This window comes from Oncorhynchus kisutch, linkage group LG3 (genome assembly GCF_002021735.2).
Source record: "Oncorhynchus kisutch isolate 150728-3 linkage group LG3, Okis_V2, whole genome shotgun sequence".
Classification (NCBI taxonomy): domain Eukaryota; kingdom Metazoa; phylum Chordata; class Actinopteri; order Salmoniformes; family Salmonidae; genus Oncorhynchus; species Oncorhynchus kisutch.
This window is the reverse complement of record NC_034176.2, coordinates 21,589,213-21,601,587: the sequence shown is the minus strand read 5'-3', so window position 1 is coordinate 21,601,587 and position 12,375 is coordinate 21,589,213. Positions and strand designations below refer to the sequence as shown.

Below are 12,375 nucleotides of genomic sequence, written 5' to 3'. Positions count from 1 at the left end.
TGGATGAGACCAATAGAGATGGATGAGAAAGCAGTTTTCCTCACCCACTCGTCTCTGTCTCTCTTTCAGCCAATGAGCTTACTGTTGGGAAGGTGTATGCAGCCATGATGATCTTTGACTACTACAAGCAGAACCGAGCCAAGAGGCTCAAGGAACAGCAACAGCAGCAGCAGAATGCTACTGGCTCCCAGGTAGCACACGCACGCACACACGCACGCACACACACACATTATTACTGATACCCAGGAGTCACAAATTCCCCCCCATGAAAAGATTTTTACCATGTCCTGCCAAAACCAATATGCTGATTCAAATTTCAAGTTTTGATTGATTATATTCTGAAGGTAGAGACCTGGATCAATATTGTGCAGTATGTTCAGTATATCAGCATCTTGCCATCTTTCATCCACAGGGGAAGGTGGGGGCCCTGTTTAAACCAATACTGCCCCTGACTCACAAGCAGGAGAAAGTGAAGGAGAAGGCCATGACCAACGTGGAGCCTCCCTGTGAGCTACTGCCTCAGCCCCAGTCTCAGGCCCTACCTAGACCCAGCTCCACCCTGCTCAACAACGGAGGCACACTGTGAGTTCACTAACATACAGCCAGTGGCCATGTCTCTCTTGTCTTGGGATAAAATACTATAATACTTTATCATTTTAAAGCGTTTAACTTTAAAACAATCAGATGATAGTTCTATGACCGGACAACCTGGAAAACAGTGGCAATTGTAACTGAGTGGAGCGGACTATCCTGGCAAAAAGATGAAATAATAATAGAATGACAGTAACATCTTCATCTGTTTATGTCTAATCATTCAGGCCAGGCCATGACGGCACCATGAAAGGATCATCCTCCTGGGTGTCAGAGAAGTCTAGAGAAGTCCACAGACCCAGGAATAAGACACCTGTCCAAAGTGGCCAGTCTAAGGATGTCCCAAACCTAACCATCCCCCAGGTACTGTAGCCAGACCAGACTGCCCTCTGCTTTATTACACACACACATGAACATCATGGCCAGCTACCTGCATTTTCTCTCCTGATGTATCTGTTCACAGTACTTTACTTGACTGGATGTACTTATCTCTGTGCAAGCACTTATCTGTGTGTGTGCATGCATGAATTCGTGTATGTGTACGTATGTGTGTGATATGTCCCTCAGGAGTCAGTGGAGATGAGGAAGATGGACACCAGTTGCAGCACAGTGCCTGGTCCTGGGTCTGGACTGGAGAGCCAGGGAAGAGCTGTGTCCATGCCTCGCCTCAACGCAGAGCTGCAGGTACAGATACACCCTAACACACACACACACATATCATTTGTGAAGCACAGCAGATGCTCCATGCCATAACTATACTCTCTTAGGGAAAGCATGGTTGCATGGTGTTTCTCATTGGCTATACTGTGGGTAGATTACTATGGTCAGGGGGCCATCTCTATGGGGGGGTTGAATTTCATTCGATATTACTGCAGTATAACTGCAGAATTTTTTTCTCTCCTTCAATTCATCCCAAGAAATATAAATAGCTCCTCATTTCCTGAGTGATATTGATGTTAATCGATTGTTGTGTTTAAGTGCATTCCTTTCAGGTTAGAATGGATGTGTGTTGATCCTACTTTTAGTGCACAGAAGAAGTCTTTGAGAATTTGATTAGAGTCTGGCAGACCGCCAACTATTTGTCCAGTATCGTTTTTCCTCTGCTGCCAACTGATTATAGTGGCTCAAAATGGATGGGTGTAGAAAATGAGAGGGGTGATCCCTCATGCGTTCAGGGAGGAAGAGAGTAATCAAGTTACTAAAGGATAGAGAATGTAAAGAGCGATAAATGGGATGAGAGGAGAAGAGGATTGCCTCGTGACCTGTTGTGTAATTTTTCTCACCTCTTCTAAGGGCAGGAAATCCTTCAACAATACAGTTAGAGATGGCCTTTCTGAGATGGCTTGCTATTGTTAGAGTGAAATGTGGAGGCATGTACCCTGAACTCTACCCTGAAACAGATGATGGATTTACCTCTGTCTCCGGGTTGGTTTTCCATCGCTTAATTACATTTTTTCCCTTCCTTTTTGGGGTAATGCCTCATTTCCCTCTCCCTGGCGATGCCAGCACGATCAGGGCCGTAAATCTCCCAGCATGCCTCCACCTCCTCAACATCCTCTTTGTGCACTAGTGACATGTGACACCCAGGGCAGACATGAACCCTCACATGAAGCCTCTCGAAGAGGGAAAATGCCCCTTGTTTCATTTTCAAAGAAGCCCAGTGAGAAGCTAAGCCCAAATCCTTTTAAACTGGAGTGCTGGATGATAAGAGGCTGTACTTGTTGATTTAGTGGTTTCAGCACCTTTTAATATGTATGAAACCCTTTTGATTCCCTAGAGGTATCTCTGGCCGATAGACGTGCCCCACCTGGCTCTCTGCCAGGTCAGTAGCTTGGCTCACAACAACAAAAGCTAAAGAACCAGATGTGTTTTCTAGGATATCTTACTATTAATGGTCAAGGGGTTATTGAGTATCTAAAGACATGGGGGAGTTCTGTCTGCTTGGAATGGGTAATTCTGTCGTATTGTCAGGTGCTGAAACACAATGAGATTTCACCTTCCTTTAAAAAGAGCATACTGAAAGCCAAATTCCATCAGTGGCCATTTAAACGTAACGATGTCATATTTACAAGCGGATCATTTATTTTTAATAAGCATGTTAAGACACCTGTCATTTTCCTGCTGCTTCTCCTTTATTCTTCTCATAACTGTTCAATGTCACCTCTCTCCGTCTACCCTCCTATTGTCTCCGGTCTCTCTGGCCTGGTGCATTCCCATGGACCTCTCCTCTTCCTCCTCCACCTGTGCTGTGTGACAGAGGAGCAAGTCGCGCCACTCCCCGGGGACCCTGCTGGCAGTACGTAGCCCTGTCTCCTCTCCCTCATCATCTCCTCTACACCTCCTCTACTTTGTTTGTTGATCCCAAAGTACTAGTATGTGTTAAACTAGATTCTATTTAGTATTAACTGGCCGCACAGGTGTGTAAAATGGTAGGTTCTGCAAGCATATGATTGTACAGTATGTCAGTGTTTGACACTAGGTAGGACATTAACAACCCAGTATACATGTGTGTTCTATCATATACAATGTGGGGGCTATACTGTGTGATTTTAGGATGAGAGTTAAGCTCACAGTAAAACTGTAAATCAAAGGTCTAGCCAGGTACAGTGCCTCGTCGAGGAGACTGTTCCTTTGATCATTCTGTGGGGACTGTACACCACTCATTAAAACACAGCTGCTGATGCCAACCTGCTCTTAGATACCAAGCCCATGGAGTTTGTCAGTAGTAAACTAGTGATCTGAGGGAGCTGTTTTGGAGAGAGAATGGTATGCTGCTACAGGTGGAAACTGCCTTAGTTTCCTCTTTAATGCTCTTTTCCTCAAGCAGACATCTAAGACTTAGGGAAATTGGTAGTCGTGTCTATGATTTTACCAACAACAATCTAGGTAGGCTGCTATGTTTTTGAGGACAGTGAAAATGTGAGTATTATCTTTTGCAGCAAGGCTCTGCAGGACAGATGTAACTCCACTAGGTGGAAATGGTGTTTCACAATGGAGTCAGAGAGCTGTAGAATACACCAGCGGAGGCTGGTGGGACGAGCTATAGGAGGACGGACTCATTTTAATCCCTATTCCTCATGGACTAGTCAGTGATTCTTATTCCTCATGGACTAGTCAGTGATCCCTATTCCTCATGGACTAGTCAGTGATCCCTATCCTCATGGACAAGTCAGTGATCTCCACCTATTCCTATTGGTCCCACACAGCCTGTTCCTGACTGCAGCCCAGTGAAACGCTCTGCGTCCACCCACGCCCCCCAGCGCCCCCAGGAGGTGAACCTGCATGAATACACCCTGGAGAGGCCCAGCACCCAAGAAAGGCCTCACCATCACCACCACCGCTGCCACCACCACCGAGAGAGGGACAAGAAGCAGCGGTCACTGGACAGGACGCCAAGCACCATTGGTTAGTGCACAGACACATGCTATAAACACATCATGTTTTTAATGTGCAATTAGGGATCTCTTTGTCATTGAAGTTACAGGGTGTTATATGTTATACGAGTGATGCCAATACCCTGATTACAAAATGTGAGTATTTAACCATAAAGCCCACTGTTCCCCCAGTGTTACTAGAATGTATAGCCCTCTCTGCCTCTACTGTCTCTTTTCCTCTCTTCCTCACTGTCTCTCTTACTTACTGCCTCTCTTCCTCACTGCCTTGCTGCCTCTCTTGCTCACTGCCTTGCTGCCTCTCTTCCTCACTGCCACTCTTTCTCACATCCTCACTGCCTCTCTGCCTCGCTGCTTTACTGCCTCTCTTCCTTGTTGCCTCACTGCCTCACTGCCTTCCATCCAGTCAGAGTGTGAGAAGCAGACCACAGCCCAGCTGGCTGGGATTCATCTGTTATAGAGATCAGCACTATGCTCAATGGAGGCATCGTTCAGGAATGGGTGTTACAGTGGAGCTCTGCAGCTGATCTTTATTACACAGATAAAAGGGACTGACAGACCAAAGGCTACCCAATGACCTGCTAATTTATGGGCACCTCTTGTCTCAGCAGGGCAATGCTGAGGAGAGGATCATTTTTAGGGAAGAAGAAGCCTGCTAGTAGTCTGTCCTTTGTACGTATTTAAGAATCTTATGTTTCAGAGTAGGGTAAAGAATGGGTGCAATCAGCTGTTGAATTGGGAATTCAGAGGTGGAGGGGGTTTAGGGTTGGGTTAGGTTGTGGCCAGGATTGAACATATGCTAGGGTTGGAGTTAGGATTATGCCAAGATTGGGGTAATGCTAGGATTAGGATTAGGCTAGGTTTGACCACATCCAAGCCTAACCCTAGTCTCAACCACAACTTCAACCCTAACTCTAGCTTCATGTCAACATCCTGGTTAAATCTTAACCCTGGCCTAACACTAACCCTGATTTGTATTTCCACTAAGGTGCACCAGGAGACCCGGCTGCAGAGCCCTCATCTAGAGACAGGGTGCAGGACCGCGGCCGCTCCCATGAGAGGAAGAACCACTCGACGGCAGGGGAGAAGCAGCGCTACTACTCTTGTGATCGCTACAGCAGCAGGGAACACTGCCACACCACCAAGTCTGCCACCACCAGCTGTGCCACCTCCCCAAGCGAGGTGCAGGAACCCAACATCAACAAGCAGGTGGGAGGGCATGAACAGGGTAGGATAGGATATGGGCAGGGCAGGAAAGGAATCAGGGTATGCAATGAATAATACACACTCTAGACATTATCCATAAGTTTATGTCTGTCTGATTTGGTACAGCACAGTGTATATTGTGTGCAACTCTCTTAGTGATGATCTGTCTGCTCTCTGTTTCTGTCTCCACTGAAACTCAACTTTCTCTTCTTTCTGCCCTTTAGTGCAACCACTCATGGCCTTTCAATTCTCTTTCCACTCTTCTTCTTCTTCACCATTTTCTGTCCATTTTGTCTGTCTTCTCCTATCTTTTCCCTCCCATCAATGACTGTCCTGTCCTTTCATCTCTCTGTCCTTCCTGGTTGTTTTGTCTGTCCTTTCCCACTATGCTCTCTTTCTTTACCATCTCTCCTCTTTCCTTCGTTCTGGTGACCCTGTCCCCCTGTCACCTCCTCTCCTGTGCGGTCTCATCTTTTTTATTTATTTATTGTTTCAAATTGATTTGTCCAATTTTCATCTAGGGTAGTGGTTCGGTTAAAGGCAGCCCAGTGATGTTGACCTCAGGGGCTATCACACCTAGCCGTGGACGCAGGCAACTCCCACAGACCCCCCTGACCCCCCGCCCTGGGGTGACGTTCAAGACTGCAAACTCCTCCCCTGTGCACTTTGTGTCTGCCCAGTGTGGCAGCGGCCTGCCCACCCTGAGTCCTGGCCGGCTGAGCCGTGGGCTGTCTGAGCACAATGCCCTGCTGCATAGTGGCACCTCTCACATCCCCTCCCCCATCACCCGCATCAGCTCTGAGCCCTTCCTGGGCTATAGTCACAGTGACCCCCAGGGCCAGGGTAGCCCGTACTGCAACCTCCGGGACGAGCTGATGAGCCCTTATGCTGCCAGAGCACGCTCCCCTCGGACTGCACGTCCTCAAATGAGGCCGGGGGCCCTCCACCTGCCTCCACCACCCCAGAAGAGACGTGTGGTGCCCAACGAATGCCACTTTACCTTTGGTGGTAATGGCAACGCCAGCCTGGGGTCTGACTCTGGTGCCAGGCCACACAGGTACTATCACGAGGCAGAGGAGGATGAATGGTGCTAGCATGGCTTTGAACAGATGGTTTTAATGCATTTTGAGGAATCGTGATGAGTTTTATCATCTTTTTTGAAGGCTTTAGTTTACACGGTTGCTGTATGATAAGCTAATTATGGGAAATAAATCATGGAGGGGTGGAATTCATTTGAATGTGAACAAAACAGCAGCATTTTTAGGACCTGGATGAATATGAAAGTGGATGTGTATTTGGTGAATTGTTGGTAATTCAGTTGGATCTGACCAACTGTAAGGTGTCTTATGCACTGAAGACAATGGCATTTTTCATTGAGGGCACTTTTGCTTTGCTTCTTTATCAAATGTAATTATTTTTCAGTCTTGATATTGACCCAGATAGTGGCATAAGAAACCCTCCTACAGGTACACAGAGTAGAGATGGGTGAGCAGCAGCCCTCTTTGCTGTCTCTGCGATGAGCAGAGTGATCGGCTCAATGGAAAGTCCCATGACAATACCTAGACACTGTTAAGCAAGTGTAATAACACATGATTAGGAAATACTTATTGAAACTTCCCTAAGAAACACACTGGAAAATATCCTAAACAGCTATTGCTTTGCTTTGGGACTCTTACCATTTGGTAATATAAAGGGATTTACAGTAGCCCAATCCATTATATAGTAGCCCATTCCCTTCCTGTCAGAAGATACAGCCTGATAGAGCAGAGGGATCGATGCTGTCATTCCAGACAATGATTGTTGATTTGCTGCTGTTGAACCATCAAACTTCACTACCACTACTAGAGAGAAATTAGGAATGGAAATGAAATGTTATTTGTTTTATATAAAACTATTGTAGATGTTATCTTTTCACTGTCTGCATTTTCTGTATGATGTAAAAAAAACACTTAGTTTATGTAAATTGCTTACAGTTTGTCATAATTTCAGGTCTAATGTTTCTTACATACTCTCTGCTTCCAATGTTTAATACAAAGTGCCTATCCTTTTTAGATATACTGTAGTAAAGATGCAAAGTCAACCGTTTTTGGAAAGCATCAACACTTAAGCAGTTTGTTCAATTGGCTAGTTCTACAGGAGAACAAGATGTACAGCCAGCCTTATCTGAGAAACGCTGACTTTTATTTGAGAAAAAAAAAACATTTGAATGGAAATGACTAATTACCTTATGATTGCTGATATTTTTCTTGTTTAATTGTCTTTTTGGTAAATATATTTAATCAATGTGAGGGGTACAATGAAAGCTAGTGCAAAAGCATATATCATGAACACGTAACAAACATGCATTAATTGCATTAGTAGCATATCAGTCCAGTTAGGAAGACATTATCAGAGTAACACAACTGCATGTTTAAATCATAAACCTGGTTGACCACAGTTATGAAGATGTAGTAGTGTATATTTATTTTCCTTGTGAGGATGCTCAACTGCGATAGCATTGCAACCTCTGTATTGCCTTCTGTTTCAATGTTAGAACTGCAGACTCAGTAAAGAACATAAGGAATCTGATGATAAACAAACAGTGTGCACTTTTTGGATGGATGTTCTTGAGAAGCAACGATGAATACAGATCCCAGATGAGAGAGTGTGCTGAGTTGGGGCCCTAGCACCCTCTGTGTCTCTCAATTGGCTCAGACCCCTCTGTGGTAAGGTTTAAGACTCCCCATTGGTTCGGACCCACGTGACTAAGATCTGCCCCCCGATCTAAGCTTCCATTTTTAAGAAGAGGATTTCCCAGCTGTCAGATGATAATATAAATCTGGTTCACACCTTCTATCTTTCTATCTACCCATCCCATGATAACCACTGATGTTGATGATTCACATCTGCCTCTAAAAAGCTTCAGATATTATACATGGATAGTAATATAATATCATTGGAAATGTTGCCCTGGGATGGATGATCTAATTCTTGGATAGCTAGGGGGTGGAATGTAACCAGGTATGCTGTATAAAGTATGCTCTACTCCAGTGAAGGTGTTGCTCAATTATTGATAGTAGCGGAGATACTGTAGGTTGGACCAGGTGTTGCCATGACCACACACTCGTCTGGGTTCTGTACTGCATATTTCCCAGAAGCAGGGTTTTGATGACAGGGAAAGTAGGGCTATGCAACAAGACACTAAGGTCATATACTTCATCCATTCTGTAGCTTTACGTGCTGAGATCTCCAGATTCATTCTTCAGCATGATTGTGACCAAATGTTTTATATAAAACGTTTTTTTTTTAATGATAAAAATGTATTTAAAAATGCATTAGGCACAATGAGTAAAGTGGAAATTCATAAAGTATTTAGAAATACAGCAACTTCTATATATTTGCATGCATACAATTTGCCCATTTTGATGATGTCAAGAGGTAAACCTGTGTCTTAAACAGTAAGTGAAGAATGTTATGGTTATTTCTATCTGTTCCGTGTCAGGTCACCTGAGAGGGGTGATCGCTTCAGAGGAGGGTGTTCAGAAATATTGAATAAACTGTAATTGTTTTATTTTGTATAAGACAGGAACAAATTCTCCACATTATTGTACAGATACATTAATTGATTACCCCTTGACATGTTGCCATAGTGGGTCAAAAACATACATATACAATCAGTCTCTTCCTTCATCTCTTTGGCCTCTTGTATTATTTATTTCATAAGAAACATATCCACACCCTAGTCTCTAACAGTTGGTTGCCAAACATTGAACTGTTCCTATTTCTCGTTCTGCATACCAACTGCAGTGTACATGTGGCTTCTGGAGAAAATAATGTTTGCATGTTCTGACAATGTATGTGCATGTAAATCTTGGTACTTTTTGATGCCATCTGTTCATTTCTTGTTCATTTTTATTGATCTTTGATATAACCTGTGGGGGTTGTTGGAAAAAAAACTTTATATATAAACAGTATTGAACAATGTTGATAGTTCCAGCCATGCAACAGAGCTGGAACGTTATTTGGGTCTTGAAAGTGAGATGTTTGTTGCCTGATTATGTTTATTGGCCAGACTTAGAATTCTGAAGTTGTTTCTACATTTACATTTTGTATGCAACCAAGTTCCTTGAATTAAAAAAATAATATGAAACAAACATGCTTCAATATGTATAATAGCTGGAATATGTTTTATTTATGGGATAAGCAGACAATGAATGACCAGTTGATGTTTATCGATTTAGGATGGATGGGTGAAGGTGTATCTTCTGTAGGTGTCAACGGCGCAATGTCATTGGTCAACAGCCCACAGTGGGCGGAGACATTTCCCAAAATACACAAGGTTCAACATCCCGGTGATGCTCGAGTCGCGGGAAACGGTTGAAGCATCAACTATCTCGAGCCTGCCTAAAACAAGACAGCACTTTACCAACAAACATACCTCCGTTTTTTTCTCGTTGTAAAGTAATATTGACAACCTAACATATAGAGGAGTCTTTTCACAAAGATATTGGAATTAATGATAATGTTTTGTTACTTTTGTTGTCATTGCTGTTGTGTATCTAAACAGAACAAGAGCTATGTTATATCCGATAGAATTGATGATATTATTAGTGGCTATTTACTCTCTTGAAGCCGCTATTGGTGATTTTGAACAGGATATGGGCTCGGAGAATCTTGGGAAAGGTAAGACAGAGCACATCAATGTATCACACACGTACTTTGTATCGTTCTACTTTGATGTTATTTCTCCATCTTCTAAAACGTTCATATGAATTTGGTATTGGCAAATGTGTTGTCTCAACAGGTGTCTGAAAAAAATCATCTCTCGCAATATTTTCTATGATAGAATGAAACTTTTTAGACAGTTCGTGCACTGTTCTAACTCAACTGCTAATATTACGAACTTAAGTAGCCCATATTTCTGTACCCCAGTCTGTTTAGACGTTGATATTCACGATGCAGTAATACCATGCTCAACCACTTGGAGCAGCTGTTGATCATTTTTAGTAAACTACATTGTCACCACAAACAAGCATGTATTACAGTTATAGCGTAATAATAGTTTATATCATGTTGAGGCAAGATGGGAATAATGTGTTTTACTCTGGAAATTCTGCTTAGTTCTAATAGAAAATCAATGCTTTTCCAAACATTCCCTGTTCTATCATTGAGGGAAAGAGGCTCAGGTAGGCACCACTAGGCAGGCAGGTTGAGTTGTTTAACCTCCATTATAAACTGGATTGCATTGTGCCTATGAACAGCCCTTAGCTGTGGTATATTGGCCATATACCACACCCCTCGGGCCTTATTTTTTAATTATACAATGGGTGGGTCTAATCCTGGATGATGATTGGTTAAAACCGCATTCCAGCCGATGTCTGTTCCACAAGTTACCACCGGCTAAAACTATGACGTTGAAATGCCTATTTACTCTATTCCATCTGACTGCCCAATCCACTGACTCATCAGCCCAGCCAAGCAATTTATAAACTTGATCTCCACTATAAAAGCATCTAGACATTGTCTCCCATGTCTTTTAGATTAGCATTTGGTTTTCAACAATGGAGATTTGTATAAACCTTGCTGTATGTTTCTTCAACATTTGCAACATTGTTACCATATTGAAATTCGTTCTAGAGCTGTCCCTTAGTAACGAATATGTTGGGATGAGACACACAGGCAGACAACTTTTGTCAGTTTCGGTCAATTTCGCCTAGCATAGAAATGTGCTCTCTCATCAGAGGAGGTAGCCAACAACACAGCTAACACAATCACTACAAACTGAAGCTGGAAAGACTGCAAACTATCTGCATTTCATTTAACCTGTTTTCTATTGACATTTCTTTGTATACAGTGCCTTGCGAAAGTATTCGGCCCCCTTGAACTTTGCGAACTTTTGCCACATTTCAGGCTTCAAACATAAAGATATAAAACTGTATTTTTTTGTGAAGAATCAACAACAAGTGGGACACAATCATGAAGTGGAACGACATTTATTGGATATTTCAAACTTTTTTAACAAATCAAAAACTGAAACATTTTGGGCGTGCAAAATGATTCAGCCCCCTTAAGTTAATACTTTGTAGTGCCACCTTTTGCTGCGATTACAGCTGTAAGTCGCTTGGGGTATGTCTCTATCAGTTTTGCACATCGAGAGACTGACATTTTTTCCCATTCCTCCTTGCAAAACAGCTCGAGCTCAGTGAGGTTGGATGGAGAGCATTTGTGAACAGCAGTTTTCAGTTCTTTCCACAGATTCTCGATTGGATTCAGGTCTGGACTTTGACTTGGCCATTCTAACACCTGGATATGTTTATTTTTGAACCATTCCATTGTAGATTTTGCTTTATGTTTTGGATCATTGTCTTGTTGGAAGACAAATCTCCGTCCCAGTCTCAGGTCTTTTGCAGACTCCATCAGGTTTTCTTCCAGAATGGTCCTGTATTTGGCTCCATCCATCTTCCCATCAATTTTAACCATCTTCCCTGTCCCTGCTGAAGAAAAGCAGACCCAAACCATGATGCTGCCACCACCATGTTTGACAGTGGGGATGGTGTGTTCAGGGTGATGAGCTGTGTTGCTTTTACGCCAAACATAATGTTTTGCATTGTTGCCAAAAAGTTCAATTTTGGTTTCATCTGACCAGAGCACCTTCTTCCACATGTCTGGTGTGTCTCCCAGGTGGCTTGTGGCAAACTTTAAACAACACTTTTTATGGATATCTTTAAGAAATGGCTTTCTTCTTGCCACTCTTCCATAAAGGCCAGATTTGTGCAATATACGACTGATTGTTGTCCTATGGACAGAGTCTCCCACCTCAGCTGTAGATCTCTGCAGTTCATCCAGAGTGATCATGGGCCTCTTGGCTGCATCTCTGATCAGTCTTCTCCTTGTATGAGCTGAAAGTTTAGAGGGACGGCCAGGTCTTGGTAGATTTGCAGTGGTCTGATACTCCTTCCATTTCAATATTATCACTTGCACAGTGCTCCTTGGGATGTTTAAAGCTTGGGAAATATTTTTATCCAAATCCGGCTTTAAACTTCTTCACAACAGTATCTCGGACCTGCCTGGTGTGTTCCTTGTTCTTCATGATGCTCTCTGCGCTTTTAACGGACCTCTGAGACTATCACAGTGCAGGTACATTTATACGGAGACTTGATTACACACAGGTGGATTTTATTTATCATCATTAGTCATTTAGGTCAAC

At 43.1% G+C, this 12,375-nt stretch overlaps 3 protein-coding genes across 3 annotated transcripts in view; all 3 read left to right on the top strand.

Annotated features, from left to right (window-relative positions):
• LOC109873381 (voltage-dependent N-type calcium channel subunit alpha-1B-like) overlaps positions 1-4,001 on the top strand; it is a 92,225-nt gene extending 88,224 nt beyond the window's left edge. The window contains exons 39-44 of the mRNA XM_031816346.1: positions 70-191; positions 413-582; positions 819-954; positions 1,159-1,275; positions 2,849-2,887; positions 3,798-4,001. Coding sequence (XP_031672206.1) covers positions 70-191; positions 413-582; positions 819-954; positions 1,159-1,275; positions 2,849-2,887; positions 3,798-4,001 — 788 coding nt within the window. The remainder of the gene's footprint in view (positions 1-69; positions 192-412; positions 583-818; positions 955-1,158; positions 1,276-2,848; positions 2,888-3,797) is intronic.
• A 975-nt stretch (positions 4,002-4,976) lies between these two features.
• On the top strand, positions 4,977-9,322 carry LOC116352835 (voltage-dependent N-type calcium channel subunit alpha-1B-like). Its single transcript, XM_031818995.1, has 2 exons — positions 4,977-5,192; positions 5,716-9,322. The coding sequence occupies exons 1-2, from the start codon at positions 5,038-5,040 to the stop codon at positions 6,281-6,283; spliced, it is 723 nt and encodes a 240-aa protein (XP_031674855.1). The 5' UTR covers positions 4,977-5,037; the 3' UTR covers positions 6,284-9,322.
• Positions 9,323-9,826: 504 nt separating this feature from the next.
• The window catches only part of LOC116362021 (collagen alpha-1(XI) chain), a 49,619-nt gene continuing 47,070 nt past the window's right edge, over positions 9,827-12,375 (top strand). Inside the window, exon 1 of the mRNA XM_031816340.1 lies at positions 9,827-9,851. Within this exon, the coding sequence (XP_031672200.1) occupies positions 9,827-9,851 (25 nt within the window). The remainder of the gene's footprint in view (positions 9,852-12,375) is intronic.